The sequence below is a fragment of the Mus caroli genome, chromosome 3, assembly GCF_900094665.2.
Source record: "Mus caroli chromosome 3, CAROLI_EIJ_v1.1, whole genome shotgun sequence".
In the NCBI taxonomy this organism is placed as follows: Eukaryota; Metazoa; Chordata; class Mammalia; order Rodentia; family Muridae; genus Mus; species Mus caroli.
This window is the reverse complement of record NC_034572.1, coordinates 150,766,477-150,788,495: the sequence shown is the minus strand read 5'-3', so window position 1 is coordinate 150,788,495 and position 22,019 is coordinate 150,766,477. Positions and strand designations below refer to the sequence as shown.

Below are 22,019 nucleotides of genomic sequence, written 5' to 3'. Positions count from 1 at the left end.
CCAAACCGTAGCTTTTTTGAGACTCCTTAAACTCCCCAGTTTTTTTTTTTTTTTTTGAGACTCCTTAAACTCCCCAGTTCTCGGACAAGGTGTAAAATTAGGTCAAAGCTACGTCTTTTGGGAGCAAAGCTTGGGCCTTAAGGCCTGATCTTGGCGAGAGTAGAGACGCGGGCGCTGGTGGCACACCTCTGGCGGTCCTCAGATCCGAGGGAAGCACATGCCTGCGCGACCCTTGCCGGAACTCTGGGGCCACGCGAGGCTGCTGGAGGTTGCGTCCCTATCCTGGAGACAAAGGGGACCTCTGGGCTCAGTGCTGCAGCCAGCTGCTGAGGTGTCCCACGTGGGCACTGCTCTGTGCCACTGGGAGGCGGGGCAGGAACGATCGGGGCAACACCTCCACTGCCGACCAATAAGCAGGGCCGCTGCCTAGGGACCAGCGATGATTGGTTGCATCGGCCCCTCCCCGCCCTTGATATAAGCGCCAAACTCCAGAAGGTTTTAGCCAAAGCAACACCACTCACTCCTGCCCCAGCATGCAGAAGGACGTCTCTTTGAGCGGCTTCCTGCCTAGTTTCCAGCATTTCGCCACTCAGGCCATCCACGTGGGACAAGAACCTGAGCAATGGAATTCTCGTGCCGTGGTGCTGCCCATTTCGCTGGCCACCACATTCAAGCAGGACTTCCCGGGCCAGTCCTCGGTAAGCAGCCAGGCAGGGCTGGGCTGACTGTGGGAGCGCTCAGGACATGCGTTCTCTGCGATTTTCAGTTAAAAACCAGAACTGTAAGTTGTTGAATTCTGTAGCATTGAAGCTACCTGCAGCCAGTCCTACTCTGAAAAATGAAGGCTCTTGGGCTGGTGAGATGGCTCAGCAGTTGTGCTGACTAGTTTTATATCAACTTGACTCAAGTGAGAGAGGAAGGGACCTCGATTGAGACAATGCCTCCAGTAGATCAGGCTGCAAGCAGGCATTTTCTTAATTAGAGATTGATGGGGAGGACAAGTCCAAGGTGGGTGGGGACCCCCCCCCCAGGCTAGTGGCCCTGCGTTCTATAAGAAGTTGGGTGGACAAGCCGGTAAGAAGCCACCCCTCCGTGGCCTCTGCATTAGTTATTGCCTCCAGGTTCCTGTCCTAACTGCTTTCCATGGTGAACTGTTAGATGGAAGTAAAATAAGCTCTTTCCTCCCTAAGTTGGTTTTGGTCATGGTGTTTATTACAGGGTATATAAAGGTGCTTGTCACCAGACCTGACTACTATAATTTAATCCCATAATCTATAGGATGGAAGGAGAGAACCAACTCCTGTAGTTGTCCTTTGATGCACCCAAAGGCTTGCACTCTTTCTCTCTCTCCCTCTCTCTCCTTCCCTCTCCTTCCCTCCCCCTCCCTCTCTTCTCTCTCCCCCCAGTCTCTTTCACCCCCTCTGTCCCTCTCTCCCTTTCCTCTCTTCTTCCCTCCCCCCTCAGTCTCTCTTTCTCTTTCTCTTCTCTCTCTCACACACTAAACAATGAAAATCCTAGAATTAAGATTAGTTTCAGTCAGTATGTTCAGTTAATAGCTAATGAGTATTTATGTACCAAATGCGTACTTAAAATCTATGTGTGTTACATGTAGAGTCTCATTCAAGGTTAACAAGAAGGATCCTAGCCTGAACTAAGGTCTCAGTGTTCAGACTGAGATAGCTGAGATATAGGGTTATAAGCACTAGGTCTACCAAGGCTCTTGAGCAATGAAACTGGACTTTAATTTATCTTGAACCCCTCCCTTCTGCAACTGACTCCATGGTGCTGCCCTGTAACTGAGCTATGTAATAGTTCAAGCCATTTCATCATCCAAGCCAGCAGTTCTCAACCTCTGGGCTGTGACCCCTTTGGGAGTGGAACAACCCTTTTTCAGGGGTTACATGTGTCAGGTATTTACATTACGATTCCTAATAGTAGCAAAATTACAGTTACGAAGTAGCAACAAAAATAATTAGTTGGGGGTCACTACACCACGAGGAACTGTATTAAAGTGTCACAGCATCAGGAAGATTGGCAACCATTGATCTAAGTAGTGTGGCTTTGTGATTAAGAGCACATGGGTTTTAATTCTTACATCAGCTTCTCTGGCTGAGTAACCTGGAGGAAGCTATTTAACCCATCCAAGACTTGAGATGACCTTGTGTAAACTGGGATAATGATAGAACACACTACACAAGCTGTGAGTGTTGTAACATTTCTAAATTTTGTAGTACACACTTAGGAGTACTTTGGTGTTTGCAGTCTTCCTGCCTTGTTATTTCCATTTGACCACAGCAGCTAAGTCAGAGGGCAGGGGTTAAATCCTTTTATAAAAAACGGAAACTGACCCAGACTCAAACAAACACAAGCGACCAAGTGACTGGTAAAGCCTGTAAGATGCAGCCTTGTGAATCTCATGGCATCTTCCTTTTTGGTGGCTTACAGAATGGGTCTTGGTATATGAAAAATGCCCCAGGTTCAGAGGACAGCTGTTATCAAAGCAGTTGTTGCACATTCCCAGGTCTTGACTGCTCTGGATACTGCCTTTCTGTGTTCTAAGCCAGGTAAAGTTCTTACAAACAACCTTTTTTTGTATGTGAGGTGGAGTCCCAAAAGCGTCTCTATATCAGGCTAGGATACTCCTGATGATGTGCATTCAAAACATGCACATCACCTCCTCCCAAGTATGCCCCTCCTAGATAGCTTTTCTGCCTGTGTGGAAAAAAGTGTATAGAAATTGAGCACTCAGGTATGATATTAATGTTAAAATGGTTCAGAGAGCAAGCAGGAGTGGTTAAACCCAGTCAGTATGTGCTCAGAATCTCCAAAAGATAATAGCACTGCAGCGAAGAGAAGTATCAGAGATCTTTAGTTCCATTTGAAAAGCCATGGAATGCACAAGATAATTTGCCAATGAAAGAAGCTCTCCTTCCCTGGAAGTTAAATGTCTGCATGCTTATGAATATTTATGTGAGACTGGCTGTTCTAGAAGCCAAGCGTTTGTAGGAAGGTTTGGTGAGTTTAGCGTCTAGGTGATGAGTGCTGGAACCCTGTAAACTGTGTTTATCTAACACAGGGGGAAACTCTTAAAATTATTATTACTAATACTAGAAGTTTGAGTCTGAAACAAGGGTATAAGTAGTGGTGTACAGTATAAGCCCAGGGGAGAAAATTGTAGGATGTTTTGTTTGTTTGTTTGTTTTTAAAACAGTCTCTAATTAGTGAGAGATGGCCTTGAACTCACAGATTAATCTTTGCTTCTGCTGGGATTGCAGATGTGTATGACCACAGGAGTTTAGATCCTAGGTTGGCTCTGGCTCTCACATTCCCCAGGCCTTTTTATTTTTATTTATTTATTTTTTTGTTTTTTCGAGACAGGGTTTCTCTGTATAGCCCTGGCTGTCCTGGAACTCACTTTGTAGACCAGGCTGGCCTCGAACTCGGAAATCCGCCTGCCTCTGCCTCTCAAATTCTTGGGATTAAAGGCGTGTGCCACCACGCCCGGCAAGTCATTTTTTATAGTGTCAAGATCTGAGCCCTGAGCAAGTGAATGGCTCTTTGAACCCTCTCTGTGCTAAATGGACCTGTATCACTTAAGCCTTGGGAAGAGAAGCACGGGCTAGACTCATTCGCTTCCCTTTTCCTAATCTTATAAGGAGGTGAGGCTAACATAACTGCAAGGTCATTCTAATGTTAAGGACTGCCACCCACCTAGTGGTTAGCGTAGCACACTGAGGAATTTGTGCGTTGCCCCATTTCATCTTCACAACTTTGCAAGTAAATGTGTATTGTCCCCCTCAATCCCAGACTGCAGGGAAAATCCCAGATGTTGAGGTGTTTCCTTACTAGCACCGAGCTCATAAGTGGCAGGTACATCATCCTCACCCAGTTTACTCATTTTTATTTTTGTGTACAGGTGTTTTGCCTGCATGTCAGTCTGTCTGTGCACACAGTCATGTAGTGCCTGCCGAGGCCAGAAGAAGACCTCAGAATGTCGGAACTAAAGTTCCAGACAGTGAACTGACATGTGGGGGCTTGGAGTTGAAGTAGGTCCTCTGAAAGAATACCGAGCATCCTTAACCACTGAGCCACCTCTCCAGCCCCACCTTTGGTTATGTTCTAAGCCTCTCCATACTTCCCTAGCCACAACAATGCCACAGCCAGAAAGCAATTATGGTGGGATGGGCCTGTAGCTGTGGCCATGTCTTCATGGGCTCTGATAATAAACCCTGTTCCTTCTCTTCCTCCTTCGCCCTTTCTTATTTTCAGGGTTTTGAATACAGCCGCTCTGGAAATCCAACAAGGAATTGCTTGGAAAAAGCAGTGGCTGCGTTGGATGGGGCAAAGCACAGTAAGAGATTTACATCTGGAATGAAAGCCAGATTCTCTTTAGTTGGCTAGGGGGCCACAGAAGCATAGAAGATAGAAAATAGAGATCCTCATATTCCAAATTTGCATTTTCCTAAGACAGTGAATCCTTTGGCAGTATCCTTCAGCTGGGATATACAAGTGTGTTCTCACTAGTTAGATAGAGTATATAGTTTGCAAGTAAATGTGTATTTTTTTCCCCCAACCCCAGACTGACTGTTGGAATGTTGAAGCGTTTCCTTACTAGTACCGAGTTTATAAGTGGCAGGTACATCATTCTCATCCAATTTACTCATTTTTATTTTGTAGGTGTTTTGCCTGCATGTCAGTCTGTCTGTGCACCACAGGCATTGCAGTGCCTGCAGACACCAACTCCTCTGCAGGGGTTGTAATGACCATGCAGAATGGTAGCCCTCACTACTCTCTTCATCTCAGGCTATCACTGTGCTCATTTGTCAAATCCAATATCTTTGATAATATGCTCTCAGAGGGAAGGAACTCAGTCCCTGAACCTTTTCTGGGGAGTGAGTGCTGGTTAAGTCATCTTTGTATTTTCAATATAAATTATGCTAAACGATCAGAATAGTCAAGAGAAAGAGTCTCAATATCTACCCTGTGTGTGTGTGTATATATATATCTATATACACACAGTATTTTAAAGGTTTCAGAAAGGGCTCTCGTAACATTAATTGGGAGGACCTCAGAGGAGTAGTAGCAGTGGGAAACTACAGTACAGGTGGTACTAACTTGTTGCTAAGATTTTGGGTTCTTAACTTACTTGAATTTGCTGTTCATGGTAGGTTTGGCCTTTGCATCGGGGCTTGCTGCCACCATTACGATTACCCATCTTTTAAAAGCAGGAGATGAAATCATTTGTATGGATGAAGTGTATGGAGGTAAGTGATCTCTCATTTCCAGGTGTGCCAGGTAGTGCTTTGAAGATAGCAATAAGTCTTGAATTCCATGGGTACTATTCCACTTTCAGGGACAATGTTCTTTCAAAGGTGGCAGGCATTTCCATGGGACTCAGACTCTGTGTTCCAGAAGTACCTAGCAGACACTGTCTGATAAGAATTATGTGTAAGATGCTAGAAGAAGAAGGATGTGGGACTTGTTCAGCCTTCAGACACACTACGTCCTTGGTTCTGAGCATGCAACACATGCACTTGGTATGAGTTATGCTGTCAAGGCACATGGTGTCAATGAATGTCACAGGAGAATAATTTCTGAGAGGCAGTTCTCTCCTTCTACCCTGTGAGTTCTGATATGAAGCTCAGGTTGCCACACTTGGTGGTCAGAATCTTTGACCTGTTTGTCTCATCAGTAATGATTCATTTGCTTTAGACTTGCATACCATGAAGAAACTGCTAACAATTGTTTATGCCTGTGAATTCCAGCACTCAGGATGTTGAGGCAGGAGAATTGCCACGAATTGGCCAGCTTGGGCTATATAGTGAGTTTGAGGTCTGTTGAGCTACAGGGAGATTGTTTTTTTGGTCTTTTTTTTTTTTTTTTTTTTTTTTTTTTTTTTTTTGGTTTTTTCGAGACAGGGTTTCTCTGTATAGCCCTGNCTGTCCTGGAACTCACTTTGTAGACCAGGCTGGCCTTGAACTCAGAAATCCGCCTGCCTCTGCCTCCCGAGTGCTGGGATTAAAGGAGTGCGCCACCATGCCCGGGAGATTGTTTTTTAATACATACTTTTGAAGTGATAATATAATTACATCATTTTCCTTTTCCTTCCTTCAACTTTTCCCATGTGCATACACACCCTGCCATGAGCATCCTCTCAAATTCATGGCCTCTTTTTCTTTGATTATTGTTACATGTGTGTATGCGTGTGTGTATGTTCCTAAATACATAAATATTTAATACATAATACAACTTGCTAACTCCATAAAATGTTACCTGTATGTTTATAATCTCAAGGTATTAGATAACCAATTGGGGTGGGGCTCCACTCTGGGGAAGATCATCTTTCCCCACTCAGCCTTCCTTAACCTTCTTTAGTTATTTGTAGTTCTCTGCCTAGGTTGAGGCCTCTTGGCTTTTGCCCTTTCCATGTTAGCATGTTCATTGGTTTCATTGTTTGTTGTTCACGTCTTAGGCAGCCATGTTGGTGGGATTTCATAGGTTAGCCTCTCTTGACATGTCTAGGAAGTTCAATCTCACAGCAAACTTCTGTCTTTCTGCTCCCTGTTCTGTAATGATTCCTGAGCATTAAGTGCTGTGTTGTAGATACAACCACTGGGACTGTTCACACCAAGACCCTGTCTTATACTTACATGTGTGTACATGCAGAGATTTCTACAGGAAATTCGTTTCAGAAATGGGTCTTCTTCTTGTCACTTATATGTATTGTATCAAGTATATTTTATTTGACTCTGTGTTATCTCAAACCATGTTGCTTAGCTACACTGAAGTTGCTCAGTTGCTTTTTTTTTTTTGGAGTGTTTTCATTTTGGAAGTGGGCAGGTCTGCCAAGAGCAGATACTTCCTGACATTGTGTTCTTTGCATATTATCTGTCTTCTGTCTCAGGCACTAACAGGTACTTCAGGAGGGTGGCATCTGAATTTGGACTGAAGATTTCTTTTGTAGATTGTTCCAAAATCAAATTGCTAGAGGCAGCGATTACACCACAAACCAAGGTAACTAGCTTGGCTTTTGAGTTTGTCCGTTTTCTTGTGATGTGTTAAGCCCATACTTTTCTGTTTACTAGAGGATGTAATTTAAATCCAAATAACATTTTATTGAATCTGTTGGAAACATTGAGTTTGACATGGGCTAGAATCTCCATGGCTTGACAGCATAATAGCCTAATTTCAACTGGGCCTTGAGGAAGGAGGGAGAGAAAGAGCATTAGACAGAAAATGGTACAATATATTTAAAACCACATAACAGGGCTTTAACTGGAAGGGGAGATTTCCCTTTAAAACCTGGAGTGGAGGAACTGGAAAGATGGTTCAGTGGTCAAGAACATTTACTGTTCTTGCAGAAAGAAGATCAGGGTTTGGTGGCTCACAACCATCTATAACTCAGTCCCAGAGGAGCCAATGTCTTCTTCTGGCCTTTGAAAGTACCAGGCATATATGTGGTACCCAGATAGATATATACACAGGCAGAACACGGGATACACATTTTAAAAAGTAATAAATAAATGTAAAACTCAACCGGGCAGTGGTGGCACACGCCTTTAATCCCAGCACTTGGGAGGCAGAGGCAGGCGGGTTTCTGAGTTTGAGGCCAGCCTGGTCTGCAGAGTGAGTTTCAGGACAGCCAGGGCTATACAGAGAAGCCCGGTCTCGAAAAACAAACAAACCCCCCCCCCCAAAACAAACAGACAGATAAATGTAAAACTCAGGAGCTTTAAGAGTGGAATAGTGGTTGGATAAATGGCTTAGTGGTGGTTAAGAACATTTACTGCTCTTGCAGGGGGACTCAAATTTGGTTCCCAACACTACATTGGATGGCTCATAAATGCCTATAATTTCAGCTTCAAGAAATCCAATGCTTTTGCCCTCTGTAGACACCTGCACCTGCATGCATAGACTCACACTCAGACATACATATATTCCCATAACTAAAAATAAACTCTTTACAAAAAAAAATGAGATTGGGAGAGGGAGAGAGAGACATGCAGAGATAGACAGCTGCCATGAGAGGGATGGGAGATATCAGCAGAGCCTCTTTGGAGTAAATTTCCATAGCAATTCCAAGAACAAAAGGAATATCAGACTTTTATAAGTTTCACATCCTATGGTTTCCTTCAATATTGTATACATGACAGAAAGGGTAAATGATCCAGGTATTGTAAATCCTGGATTGCTGTTAGTCCTAGCATAGCCTGCTTCTTAACTCTCTGTCCCAGAAGAAAGTCATAGAGAGGCATTGCATAGCCTTTTAAAAGTGACCTGTCTTGTAGGGGCGGGTCAATGTTCTAATGGTAAGTTTAAAATAAAATTATGTGCATTGTTAGAAGCTAGTGTGGATTTTTTGTTTTGTTTTGTTTTGTTTTGTTTTATTTTGTTTTGTTTTTCGAGACAGGGTTTCTCTGTATAGCCCTGGCTGTNCTGGAANTCACTNTGTAGACCAGGCTGGCCTTGAACTCAGAAATCTGCCTGCCTCTGCCTCCCAAGTGCTGGGATTAAAGGCGTGCGCCACCACGCCCTGCGCTAGTGTGGATTTAATCTCTCAGCTCCACTCAATGTTTGTTTGTTTTTTTTTTTTTTTTCTTTTGGTAGAAAATTTAAATTCAACAGGATGTAGTTCTCAGTCATACCAAGTGAGCATGATTCAAAGACCATAGGCCTCCTCGGTCCAGTGGCTTTGATCTCTGTCCTGGGAAGCTTGTGAGCCGTGGAAGGTATTTGTGCCTTGAATAGCAGATGTGGCATTTGGGAACCTCATTTAAATTCTGCAGGAGTGAAAGACCAGTGTCTTTTATGAGTGAGCTTTCCCAACTCTCTGCTAAGAATTAAAACATTAGACTTGTACCTAACCTCATGTTGCAGTGAATGCTAAAAGGTGAAAGTCCTTTACACAAAGCATTCCTTCTAGATTAGCACTGGGGCAGCTTTTACTAAGTAAGCTTTGTTTTCAAGGAAGTTGTGTTTTTATCTTGCTTGAAAGAAAAAAAATAAAAATGATTCTAATAGCTGGTCTGAGTGTTCCCAAGGGAAGAAAATCAGATCTTAAGTATGATAAATTTTGTTCATACAATTTTATTGTTGGCTCTTTACTTACTCGCATTAATAAATTTTCCCCTGAAACAGGTTCTGCTTTTGAAGTTATGCATATGTGATATTTATTTATTTTATGTCCATAGGTGTTTTGTTTCCATGCACATATGTGTACTATGTGTGCCTACTACCTGTGGAGGGTGATGGATCCCTTAGAATGGTTAGGAGCCACTGTGCGGTGTTGGGAATCTAACCCTGGGCTCATGAACAAGTGCTTTTAGCTGCTGAGCCATTACTCCAACCCCTGCAGTCAATTTTTATTTTTTAAAGATTTATTTATTTATTACATGTAAGCACACCAGACACACCAGAAGAGGGCATCAGATCTCACTCATTACAGATGGTTGTGAGCCACCATGTGGTTGCTGGGATTTGAACTCAGGACCTTTGGAAGAGCAGTCAGTGCTCTTAACCGCTGAGCCATCTCTCCAGCCCCCCTGCAGTCAATTTTAAAGTCCATGTAAAACAGATTTTGTACTTAGGTACTTGTTTTCATTTTTGTTTGTTTTTAAATTATCTTGATAAGAATTTATTATTCATACCCAGGAGTCATTTTTTTATATGTTTTTAAGTAAACCAAAAATTTTATTTTATTTATTTATTTATTTATTTTTTGGGTTTTTCGAGACAGGGTTTCTCTGTATAGCCCTGGCTGTCCTGGAACTCACTCTGTAGACCAGGCTGGCCTCAAACTCAGATATCCGCCTGCCTCTGCCTCCCGAGTGCTGGGATTAAAGGCATGTGCCACCACGCCCGGCAAACCAAAAATTTTAAACTACTTTTTAATAGTGAACTTCCAGACTTGGGAGTGCATTCAACTAGATATCTTGTCTGTCTATATAGGTAATTAAAAGTCATTAGTTTTTCTAAGAGAAAGGTGTAGATAATACAGCTCAAAGCAGATGCACTTTATTAACAGAGTTCTCATTTGGTCTTTTCAGTAACCATTGAGGGTGCATATCATGGCTGGATTGTGGTAGATCTGTGTGCTCACTGCCTGTGAAGCTGGCTTTCTGTGAGGCTGCCACTTGTTTTCTTCAGCCTAATGCATTTCCTCAGGTTTAGTGTATCTAGTGCCTTTGTCATTATTTAACTTTGAGGATGTCCTTAGTGGCTGATGGTAGCCTTGAATTTGTGGTTCTTCTGCCTCTGTTACTTGAATGATGAGAATGTAGGCATCATAACTCCCCACCCCCACCCACCAATCCCTTCTGGTTTAATAAATGCTAGGGATTGATCCCAGGCTACATGCATGCTAGGCAAGGTCTTTACTGACTACTTCTCCAGAGCAAGGATATATTTTTATACAATCTATTATTATCTGTCTTTGAGAACAGAAGTTCCCGCACAAGTCTCTGGGATAATTATGCAATTAACTTTTTCTTATTAGATACACATAACCTCATTTGAGCCTAACAATTGTTCTGTAAGATAAATACACCAACACTTTTATTCAGATGAACTGGAGAAAGAGAGTTTATGAAGCAATAGCCTGTGTGAAGTTTGTAGAGAAAGCTTAGACTCAGACTTAAGTGTTCCACCTTTATTGTCGAAGCCTTTCCATCATGGCAAGTAGTTGCCTTCTACATTGTTGCGCGTGAGATGTGTATGTCATATATTTTTACATACTGTTGTTTGCTGAATTACTGCAGCTTGTTTGGATCGAAACACCCACAAACCCAACCTTGAAGTTGGCTGACATTGAAGCCTGCGCACAAATTGTCCACAAACATGGAGACATCATTTTGGTTGTAGATAACACCTTCATGTCTGCATATTTCCAGGTAAATGAAATAAACGGTTTGTGCTGTGATTAATAAACCACACCATAATGTGTAATTTTAAAAGGGAAGTCTACATTATAATATAATCATTATCAAACTGTGAGATATAACAATTATTGATTAGACAAAGAATCAGATTTGGACTTTCTTTTTTTTTTAATATTAGTTATTATCTCAGAACTGTGTTACTATTTTATTGGAAGTTTTTCTGGGATCAGTGAACCCCAGGAATAGGAGTAAACGCATTTGTTAGGCCAGAAAGTATAAGAACAGACACTATATAGGCTAGTTTTATGTGTCAACTTGACACAAGATAGAAACATCAGAGAAGAAGGAGCTTAGTTGAAAAATGCTTCCATGAGATCCAGCTGTAAGGCATTTTCTCAATTACTGATTGATGGGGGTGGTCCCAGCTCATTCTAGGTGGTGCCATCTCTGGTCCTGGGTTCTTTAAGAAAGCAGGCTGAGTGAGCCAGGGGAAACAAGCCAGTAAGCAGTACCCTCCATGGCCTCTGAGTCAGCTTCTGCCTCCAGGTTCCAATCCTGCTTGAGTTCCCATCCTGACTTCCTCCAATAACAGATTATGATCTGGAAATGTAAGCCAAATGAACCCTTTTCTCTACAACTTGCTTTTTAGTCATGCTGTTTCATCACAACAATAAAAGCCTAAGACAGACACTATGGGTAGGAACAGGGTAGGTGGTCTCAGACCTTTATAGCAGTTAAGAAAAGTTACTGTCCTCCCTTGCCTATTTGAACCCTTCCTCAGCCATCTGAGTTGAGATACCAGGAGCCATCAGAGTTAGGGTCATGAGTTTCCTAGATGGTGAGAGATTGGGAGTTTCTCTTTGTATTTTAACCTTTCTTGTCCCTAGAGTATCATTGGGACAGCCCTTTCTGATCTCTTAGGCTATAGAAGTCTGTAAAGACATGGCTTGTTGGGTAGTTGTATCTCTGATGCTGTCCACGTCGCAGGCACTAGCATGGCAGTGTGCTGGTTATCAATTCATGTTAAGATAGAAATTTCTGTTTCACCTGTCTCATGTTATGGCTAAGAATTCTTGGCTTATTTGGGCTGCTGTAGCTCAGTGCTGCAATCTGGATGGCTTCAGAGCAGGCAGGACTTTTACTTTTTACCAACCAAGTGTGAAACCTTGTACCTTGTCCAGTTTTAATGATTAAAAATCTAAGCAAAGTAGTTTGTACTCACTTGGCACAAAAATGGTTGATTTCGTAAACTGCTCCATGTGTTTAAAGAGTCATAAAATACATCAGTCTCTGCTGCAGGCAATAAGCCCAGGGCCAGCCAACATCTGTAAAGAAACAGGTTTAGGGAGGCTACCAAGTCCCTGTGTAGGGCCAAGTCCATCCTGGGAGAAGAATCCAGACAGCTCTCTGGGGTTTCCATGAGACTCCGATCCTCTTCATAACAGGTCTGTTGTCAGGAGCTCATCACACCCCAGAGTCCTGATTCCTAATGCCATAGCATGGTCATTAAATGCCAACATTTGAATTGGGAGACACAGACATTCCAATCACAGCCATGAGTGTTTTAAGTAACAACTACTGAGAGAGACTTTGTCTGAAGAAAACAAAACCAAAATATATGTGTATAGCATGTAAGTGCGTGCAAATGTATGTTTTAAAGACATAGGGTGGCAACATTAGGGCAGGAGAATAATCTGAACAAATGTCCTTTTGAAAACTGTTACTTATTTGAACTTGTGTGTGTGTGTGTGCATTACAGAATGGTGGTGGAGGTCAGAGGATGCCTTTGTGGATTCAGCTCTCTCCTTTAGTCTTTGGGTTCTAGGGATTGAATTCAGGCCATACCGAGCCATCTCTCCTGCATGAGCAGATTTCTTTGTGACTTTATACTTGTCAAAACTAGTATAATGAAAAAGACTCTTGACAAGGAGTCAAGAGTCCCACAAACCAAGTATGAACAAACACCTTGTACCTTGTCAGGTTTTAATGATTAAAAATCTAAGCAAAATAGGTTGTACACCCTTGGCACAAAAATTTCCTGATGCTTTCATAAACTGCTCCATGTTTTTAACAAGTCATAAAATACACACATCTCTGTTGCAGGCAATAAGCTCAGGGCCAGCCAACAACTGTAAAGGAAAGGTTTAGGGAGGCTTAGACTGGGCCTGCCTCTTGTTTGCATGCAACTTATGCCTTCAGATTCTGAGTCCAGTCTTTTGTTTGTTTGTTTTCCTTTTTCTGTTTGGAGCTTCTTTGGTAGAAGAAACTGTAGGGGCAGACTCAAGATCTTAGACAATTGTAGTTGTGTGGAGTCTCACACAGAAGAGCAGAGACAGATTCATCTGGGATCAGCCATGACAGATGCAGGAGGATGGAATGGTGCTTTTCAGATGGTTCTCAGTTGAAGTAAAAATGTCTGTTGTTTTCTTTCAGAGACCTTTGGCTCTGGGTGCTGATATTTGTATGTGTTCTGCCACAAAATACATGAATGGTAAGATAAACATAGCCTATATCTTAAACATTCTTCACTATAGGTAGGTGATGTAGGGAGAGCTTGTCATTTTGTATCCATTTCTTCTGCTACTGTCACTTGAGTTGAAGATAAAGTAACAAGAAGTGTTGATTTTAATGTAGCCAAGGCTAGTATGGAACTCACTACTTGCCAAGGCTAGCCTTGAAATTCCTGCGTCTATTTCCCAGGTGCTAGGGTGAAAATTGTGCATCACCACACTCCAAATTTCATTGCCCATAGACAAAACTGCATTTGTGGTTCATAGGGCTTACTGTGAAGGGTTGGTTATGCTGCCATTTTGCTGGCAGCTTGGAGATAATGACTCTGCGATTTTTATTTTACTGCTTTAAGTATAGTCACTTCTATAAAACTGGATAAAGGTCACCCAAATGATCAAAGATAAGGCTTTTTGCTTAGGATTTTTTGAAGAGACAATCATGGGTTGGTGCCCGGGGCTTGCCCTGGTCTTTTACAGTTAGGTTAGATAAAGGTCAAAAGACTGATGATCTTCACCTCGTAACTCTCTCTAACTGTACTGGGGGTTCGCAGCTGATGCTTTCTGGAAACTTTATACTCTCTTGCTTATTCTGTGGCTGGAAACTGCTGACTTCTTTTCTCTTTAACTCTCTGTGCTTTATCAAATGCTGGAAAATTGAAACTGTTGGAAACTGTTCTGTGCTTCAATAAGCACTGAAAACCTAACACTATGCTTAAATAAGCGCTGGGAAATTATGAAAAGGATTTATTGCTAGTGCTCCTCTCTCTGGCAGGACAGCCAGGAGCCTCTTAATGACCAAGTGAGAGGCTCCGAGCTTGTTAACTATTTTTGAACCAGAAAGAAAAGAAAAGAAAAGAAAAGAAAAGAAAAGAAAAGAAAAGAAAAGAAAAGAAGTCCCTCACATAGACAACACACACACTGGGAAATGTGTGTGCTGTACAACCTTTCTTTATTGCTGTCAGACTTTTTATACTTTTCGACAAAAAGTTCTCTAAGAAAGAAATACCTTATAGATAAAACGTTACATAAAAGGTGAGTTACAGAGAGCTATCAGTAACAATTTCAAAGTAGTGTTTCATACTGTAAGTTCAGTAAGTTCAAAGTTTTTACATGCCCTTGCCTTATCATAGTGCACACTTGTGGCTTTATACTTGGACCTGAATGTTTTTCCTTGAGCACAAATTTGCCCCAAGCTTACATCTCTTTTTAGTGTAAATATGAAAGCTCATTGTATTCCTTTCTTTTCTTTCTTTTTTTGTTTAAGTTGATCACTTTTATTATTTTGTACAGCAAAGTTTCTGGTGTTCTGAGACCTTTCTTTTTTTTTTTTAATGAGGTATTTTCTTTATTTACATTTTAAATGTTATCCTCTTTCCTGGTTTCCCCTCTGAAAAACCCTCTTCCCCTTCCCCCTTCCCTGCTCATTGTATTTCTTATTATGAAGCCTTTACTTACTATTTATGAGGAGTAGGCACAGTTTATTCTTGATTCTAACTTTCTTACATCTTTCTAGAGAAACAACTAAAACCATCTCTTAAACCTTTCTTTCCAAAATTATTTGAAAGGAAATTCTATAAAATCATTAATTCATCTAAATAGCATTAGTTCATGAATGTTTATCTTCTGCAGAAAAATTTCCCAAAAGTGTAGGCTGATGCCCAGGAATCATTAAACTATTTAATAGTGGCAGGAAAGAAATATTAGCTGTAAGAAGCAATCCTGGTGTAAGCCATTCAAAGATGATGGGCCACTTCCAGGAGGGCCATCTGGTACCTTAGCCTACCCTAGATTGCTCCTGACAGTTTGGAAATTGTGAAATGAGAAATGAACATGAGTTGTTGATGGCGGTGTTTGTGTTTTGTTCTAGGCCACAGCGATGTTGTCATGGGTTTAGTGTCTGTTAATTCTGATGACCTCAATAATCGGCTTCGTTTCCTGCAGAATTGTAAGTGGTCAAAAGTCTGGGTTTCTTTGTGTATGTAGTGTGTGTGTGTGTGCAGGACACTCTCTACTTTAGTCCTTTGAGACAGGGTCACTCCTTAAACCTGCACCTAAGCCCCAGTGATCCTCATGTCTCTGCCCAGCACAGCATTATCATTACAGGTGCACATAGCCAGGTCCAGCTTTCTACTTGGGTACAGTGATCCCAACATAGGCACTTGTTCCTGTACAGTAAGCACTCTTGGGCACTGGGCCATCTCTACAGCCTTCTAAGTCTGGATTCATGTTATGCCATCAGAGACTACACTTGATATTTGCCCTTCCACAAAATACTGTAATACATTTAGGTATAGAGAAAAAGTTATAAAAACATAGTTACACCTAATACTTGATAGGCAGAAAAGATCTCTGTGAATCTGAGGCTAGCCTGGTTTACAAAGTGAGTTCCAACACCAGCCAGAGTACTATTGTAAACATTGAAATGTTAGTTCATGTACATAAGTACCTGGAGTGGTGGTTAGGTTTGAGTAGCACTCAAGACCTAAGCATACACCTTACATCCTAACATCGTTGTGTACATTATATACCTTTCTTGGTAGTTTATTCAGTTTACCTTGAGTATAGGTGATCACCATACTCTAGCTGATAAGAGACAGACATGTTTCAAATTAAAATACTCTTCTAGAAATCACTCAAAGTAAAGCAAAGGGGTTTCGGAGGGTAATTGACTGACTGCTTGATAAATAAGTAGAAATTAGATAACTCAGCAGCTAAAAGCTGGAGCTGCTCTTTGCAGAGAACCTCAGTTCAGTTCCCAGTACCACATCAGGCTCACAAGCACCAGTAACTCCAGCTCTGGGGATCTGACTCTCTCCTGGCCTCTGTAGGCACTGCACCCACACTCACAAATAAAAATAAAATCTTTAAGAGCAGAAATAAGCTATACTATTAGTAGATTGTATAGCAATAATCATGAGCACGCTGCAGATTTTTCCCTGTTATGCGTTTCACAGATATGAGAACCCACATTAGCTGATGTGTCACATCATTAAATCATAAAGAGCAGTGGCATATCTCAAAGATGTGAGGCCCACACTATGCAGAGGGTCTCATCACTGAATCATAAAGGACCATCTGCTGAAAGCTTAACCTTGGTTTCCATTTCTCTGCGTTAACGCATATTTCTCTCAGTGCACTGTTGGTTCCATTCTGTGCTTCCAGTTCAACATAGCAACTCCTTCCTAAAACACAAACGTTGAGTTTCATAGATAGATTTTTCTGAGCCACTCTATTAAAAAAGAGGAACCAGAGGATTCCTTAAGTCCCATGGTACCTCCAAGCTAATCCAAGTTTTGTTTGCTTTCTAGCACTTGGGGCAGTTCCTTCTCCTTTTGATTGTTACCTCTGCTGCCGAGGCCTGAAGACACTGCAGGTCCGGATGGAGAAACATTTCAAGAATGGGATGGCGGTGGCTCATTTCCTGGAGTCCAATCCCCGGGTAGAAAAGGTTGTTTATCCTGGTATGTCAACCTCAGTTCTAGGCAGCTCTGTTTAGGTTAAGACTTTATATGGGTCATTCATCTTTTGTTAGTTTCTTTTTTCGTGTAATTTTACATTGTTCATTGGTTATTGTCACTTTCTTTTTTTTTTTTTTTTAAAGATTTATTTATTTATATGTAAGTACACTGTAGCTGTCTTCAGACACTCCAGAAGAGGGCGCCAGATCTCGTTACGGATGGTTGTGAGCCACCATGTGGTTGCTGGGATTTGAACTCTGGACCTTCGGAAGAGCAGTCGGGTGTTCTTACCCACTGAGCCATCTCACCAGCCCTATTGTCACTTTCTGTCAGGCTCTGGAATGAGCATGGTGGGGCGTGGATAGACAAGATGTTGGCCTGAAGGCAATGAATGTCAGGTGTTAAGACCAGCTTCACATGTGAGATGCCTCTGCATCTGAGGCTTGTGTAGACCCCATCACAGGATAATTCTGGTTAATTGGCTGATGGCCCTGCCAGTCACTTGTTGAACACTAGCTCTTACTATAGTCTGATTTAAGTTTGTCCCACTGAGACGATATACCAGAATTCTCCCCAAACTCTTTTCAGTTCACCAGCCTTTTCGGGTAGATTCCTAGGCTCATTGTTTCCCTTTGAGTTTATGTTAGCAGGTAAGCTGCCATGGGCTTGCTTATGCAGCCTTGTTCTTAGATCTTGTGGCTACAGGATGGATCATGAGTACAGTACTTACGATTTTTGTCTTCAAGGAAATTGGGCAAGCCATACTAGATATGTATATGAGCTCGAATCTCTCACTGCTATTTATTTGGTAAACACTGCTTGCTGGAGTATATTTTGGATACAGGGAAAGAGAAGGGCTCTATGCCCCAGGCAGTGGATAGCACTTGTTAAATGTTCATGGTCAAGTATTTCCAGAGGTATCCAACAACTGTTGGGCTTGGATTTTCTGTAGGAATATGAATGCAATATTAATAAAATAAATGCGTTTTCACTAACGAAGATAGCCTTGTTCCTAAAATACATTAAGGAATTGCAGAAGGGTGCAGTTAACCAGGGAGTCCCGTACCTGCAGAGATCCTGAATGAAGAGAGCACAGGCTGATGGAGTCAAGAGAAGAGACGTGGTCGGGGCATGGGAGGAGTAGAAGAGATGTCTGAAATGCTTGACAGGAGAGAAAGACTTGCACAACCCCGTTGTCAGGCATACTTGCAGCAGATTTAGGGGTCAGTGACCTTGCTCCCTTGAAGTTGTATATGTGGCTCTAGAATGAAACTTCTCTTGTGTTCTGTGGTTGCAGGGCTACCCTCTCACCCGCAGCATGAGCTGGCCAAACGCCAGTGCTCAGGCTGCCCAGGGATGGTCAGTTTCTACATCAAGGGTGCTCTGCAGCATGCTAAGGCCTTCCTCAAAAATCTAAAGGTGAGTTCAAGATTGGATTCTCCTCCAAGACTTCCTTTCTGGAGTAAGTTTTATGGCGCTGAAACACAGTCTTAGTCCTTATTGCTCGCCATAAGTGCTTGCCAACACTGAATAGATTAGCCCGTTTTTCGTTTCTATCACAAAATGCCAGAGACAGGCTATTTTATAAATAAAAGTTTACTTCACTGACTGTTTAAGACCAAAAGCATAAGTTCAGAGTTAGGTGGTCCCCTCCTTAAGTTCTGGTGGCAAATGGCGTCATGTGTGGGAGTGAGAGCAGTCACCAGTCAGGGAGGCCATTGGCACATAGGGGCAGGCTTGTGCCCCAAGCCCTGCTTCTTAAAGGTGTACCACACTGAGGACCTCAGCTCTGATCCATGAGCTTTAGTAGAACCAGCCTCACCCAGACCAGGCAGATCACTCAGGGTATAGTTCTGGTGTCTGAAGGGACCAACTCTCCTGTCAGTATCCATGTGGCCAACATCTGTCTTAAGCATGTTTGATACCTGCAGATTTTTTAGCTATTGTCTAAACTAGGGTGATGGAGGAGACTGACTTTGGTCAGTTTATTGTTGATTCATTGATTCTGTAGTGCTGAGATGAAACTCAGGATCTTGGACATGTCAGGCAAGCACACCTTCACTGAGCTACGGCCCTCACCTTGTAAAGTTCACAGAGATAAGGTCTTACTAGGTTGTTTAGGCTGGCCTTGACCTCACAGAGATCCTCCCGCTCTGTCTCCTGAGTGCTAGAATGACAGCCCCAGGCTTCAAAGGCAAGCAGCTTTTTTTTTTTTTTTTTTTTTTTTTTTTTTTTTTTTTTTTTTTTTTTTTTTTTTTTGGTTTTTCGAGACAGGGTTTCTCTGTATAGCCCTGGCTGTCCTGGAACTCACTTTGTAGACCAGGCTGGCCTCGAACTCAGAAATCCACCTGCCTCTGCCTCCCAAGTGCTGGGATTAAAGGCGTGCGCCACCACGCCCGGCTGACAAGCAGCTTTTCATGTCTTAAACTTTAATATGACTTTTTTCTTATTATCTTGCCTGATTCTTGATTTATTCATAGTTACTATCACTCTTCATCCTTTCATCAGAAGCATTCATTTTCAGATTTTAGCACCATTATCAGCTGTTCTAAATTTCTGTTTTCTTTGCTAGTTGTTTACTCTGGCGGAGAGCCTGGGAGGATATGAGAGTCTGGCTGAGCTTCCGTAAGTATTCTCCTGTTTCTCTGTTATTTTTGCATCTCACTTATCTAATCTTTACTTTTAATTGTTGATTGTTTTACCTTGATTTCTTTGTCTCCTGCTAAGCTGTTGCATTGGGCTGAGTGTCTCTCTCACTCATTGACATAAAACCACAGCTCTCATCTTCAAGGGAGTAAGACCACAGACCCAGGAACCCAGATTAAGTTAACACAAATTCCATGTTCCAATGTGGAATCAGTTTTACAGGGTGTCTTAGTCAGGGTTTTACTGCTGTGGACAGACACCATGACCGAGGCAAGTCTTATAAAAAATAACATTTAATTGGGGCTGGCTTACAGGTTCAGAGGTTCAGTCCATTATCATCAAGGTGGGAGCATGGCAGCATCTAGGCAGGCATGGTGCAGGAAGAGCTGAGAGTTCTATGTCTTCATCCAAAGGCTTCTAGTGGAAGACTGACTTTCAGGCACCTGGGGTGAGAGTATTAAGCCCAAACCCACAGTGAAACACCTACTCCAACCAGGTCACACCTCCAAATGGTGCCACTCCCTGGTCCAAAAATATACAACCCATCACACAGGGTTTTTATAGTTTTACAGAACGAAAAAAGTTATAAATCAAGACAAGTTTAAGATACATTGTTTGGTACAATGAGATGGTGAGAGCCAATTTATAGTCCCAAAACGGTATTGATGAGACTCTTAGTCTTGGATTGTTGGAAGCTAGTATTCTGCTAACTTAATAGCTTCTAAGAGGTCTTATTTATTACCATCACAAGATGTTCAGATACAGAGTGGGGTAAGGAATTGCTATTCCAGAAGGCTAACACTAGCCCAAGATAAAGTAAATAGCCTCTGATCCTACAGAATTCCAATTCTTCCACAGTACTGAATTTCAATCAGTCCATCAGTCTCTATAGACACAGACTCCTTCCAGATTTTTATTCACAGCTAGACTCTGTTCATTCACACACCTCAGCAGAGGGTGGGGACCACAGGCATGTGCCATCTCCTAAGTCATAAGCCTGTGGGGACAAGGTAAAGGAGGGAGCAATGCCCTTCTCAAATGCTGCCTCTTTCCCAGTCCTGCCAGAGAGAGAAGTAACTATGTTGCCATTCTCCCCATTGGGCCTTGGAAGAGAGGTTGGAAACTTTATCCCAGAAAAGCTGTCAAGGTTCCCTGGAGACTAGAAAATATGTCCTGTGCCCAATATGATCAGAGGAGGGCCTGACTATACTGTAAACCCACTTATCTTCTTAGTATGTTGTCCTTGATGATGATGTACTCTCTGAGTAGATATACCCAAACTTACCTGACATTCCACAGCCTCCATAACCCAGGTATTAGCCAGAGGATTTTAGAGAAGAAGCACCCATAAGCTTGTATTATAGACAGGGTGACAGACCCAGCAAGCTAGGCTGGTAAGTTCAGGAATACACAGCAAATTCATTCCTGAGGCTTTGTGTCAGATATAGTATGGGTTGGGACTGGGGCAATGGGTCAGGAGGTCAAGTGCTTGCAACAGAAGCACAAGGACTTAAACTTGGCCTCCTGGTAGCCATGTAAAAAGCTGGACATGGTGGGGCATGCCTGTAATCCCAGTGCTGGGGGGAAGGAGAGAGGAAGATGCTAAAGCCTTGCTGGTTAACCAGTGAAGTGGCATCAGTGAGCTCCACAATGTCAAAAATTGACTTTGACACTCAGATAAACTGAGGTGGGATGTAGTGTCAGACAGATCAAAAGCTGTTAGCTCCTGGCTCTCTTTGGCTCTTCTGGGGCCAGAGTTGATATCTGCTGGCAGTTAACTCCTGCTGATAACAGCAGGGGATTAGGAAAAGAAACTTAATTACTTGGGCTGGCACTTCTCTATTAGAGAATCTTTTTAACTCTTTAGGGGCCTACAAGAGAGAAAGGGAAAGAAAAAGAATCATCATAGACACACACACACACACACACACACAAAATCTGGTTAAAAAAAAAGGCTCCATTTCTATTTCCTTCAGGCTTTTTACCTTCTCATGCAAAAGTTCTCAACATAAAAAGTTATGTAATGGCTATAAAAGCAATTGTCAGGTAGAATTGTTACAGCAGGATAATTGACTACATGGTCTTCTAAACACTTTTACGTTCCATAAGTTTATAGTAAGTTTAAAGCAATAGTTCATGTCATAGATTAGAGCATAGTTGTGTACATGCCTTTCCATTAAGTGTCATATCTGACTAAACATTCTTAGCTCCATGAATTCATTATAAGTTTATAACAATAGTTTTTGTCATAAGTTAGCAAGGTTTTTGTCAAGAGACAAATTGTCTGTTTTATGTCTTATTATTTTGAAGTCTTATATAGATAAACTAGTCAATCACTTATTTTCTGTCCTTGCATCTATAATAAATTGCCCATTCTCAGTTTATGACCTTTAGTTAAAGATTAGTGGCCTCATTCCTTGTGAGTGTTCTCTGAATCGCCCGCGAATGAGGACACCACACACGATAGGGTTCTTCTGCAGCAAGCTTTATGCGTCTTGAGAGGGAGAGCATAAGCTTCACAACCGGAG

General features: G+C 42.1%; 1 protein-coding gene across 1 annotated transcript in view; it reads left to right on the top strand.

Moving 5' to 3' along the window:
- The first annotated feature begins 492 nt into the window (after nt 1-492).
- The window catches only part of Cth (cystathionine gamma-lyase), a 30,470-nt gene continuing 8,943 nt past the window's right edge, over nt 493-22,019 (top strand). Inside the window, exons 1-10 of the mRNA XM_021158374.1 lie at nt 493-698; nt 4,270-4,351; nt 5,169-5,264; nt 6,905-7,014; nt 10,758-10,889; nt 13,311-13,368; nt 15,255-15,332; nt 16,696-16,848; nt 18,143-18,264; nt 19,418-19,470. Of these exons, the coding sequence (XP_021014033.1) occupies nt 534-698; nt 4,270-4,351; nt 5,169-5,264; nt 6,905-7,014; nt 10,758-10,889; nt 13,311-13,368; nt 15,255-15,332; nt 16,696-16,848; nt 18,143-18,264; nt 19,418-19,470 (1,049 nt within the window). The 5' untranslated portion in view covers nt 493-533. The remainder of the gene's footprint in view (nt 699-4,269; nt 4,352-5,168; nt 5,265-6,904; nt 7,015-10,757; nt 10,890-13,310; nt 13,369-15,254; nt 15,333-16,695; nt 16,849-18,142; nt 18,265-19,417; nt 19,471-22,019) is intronic.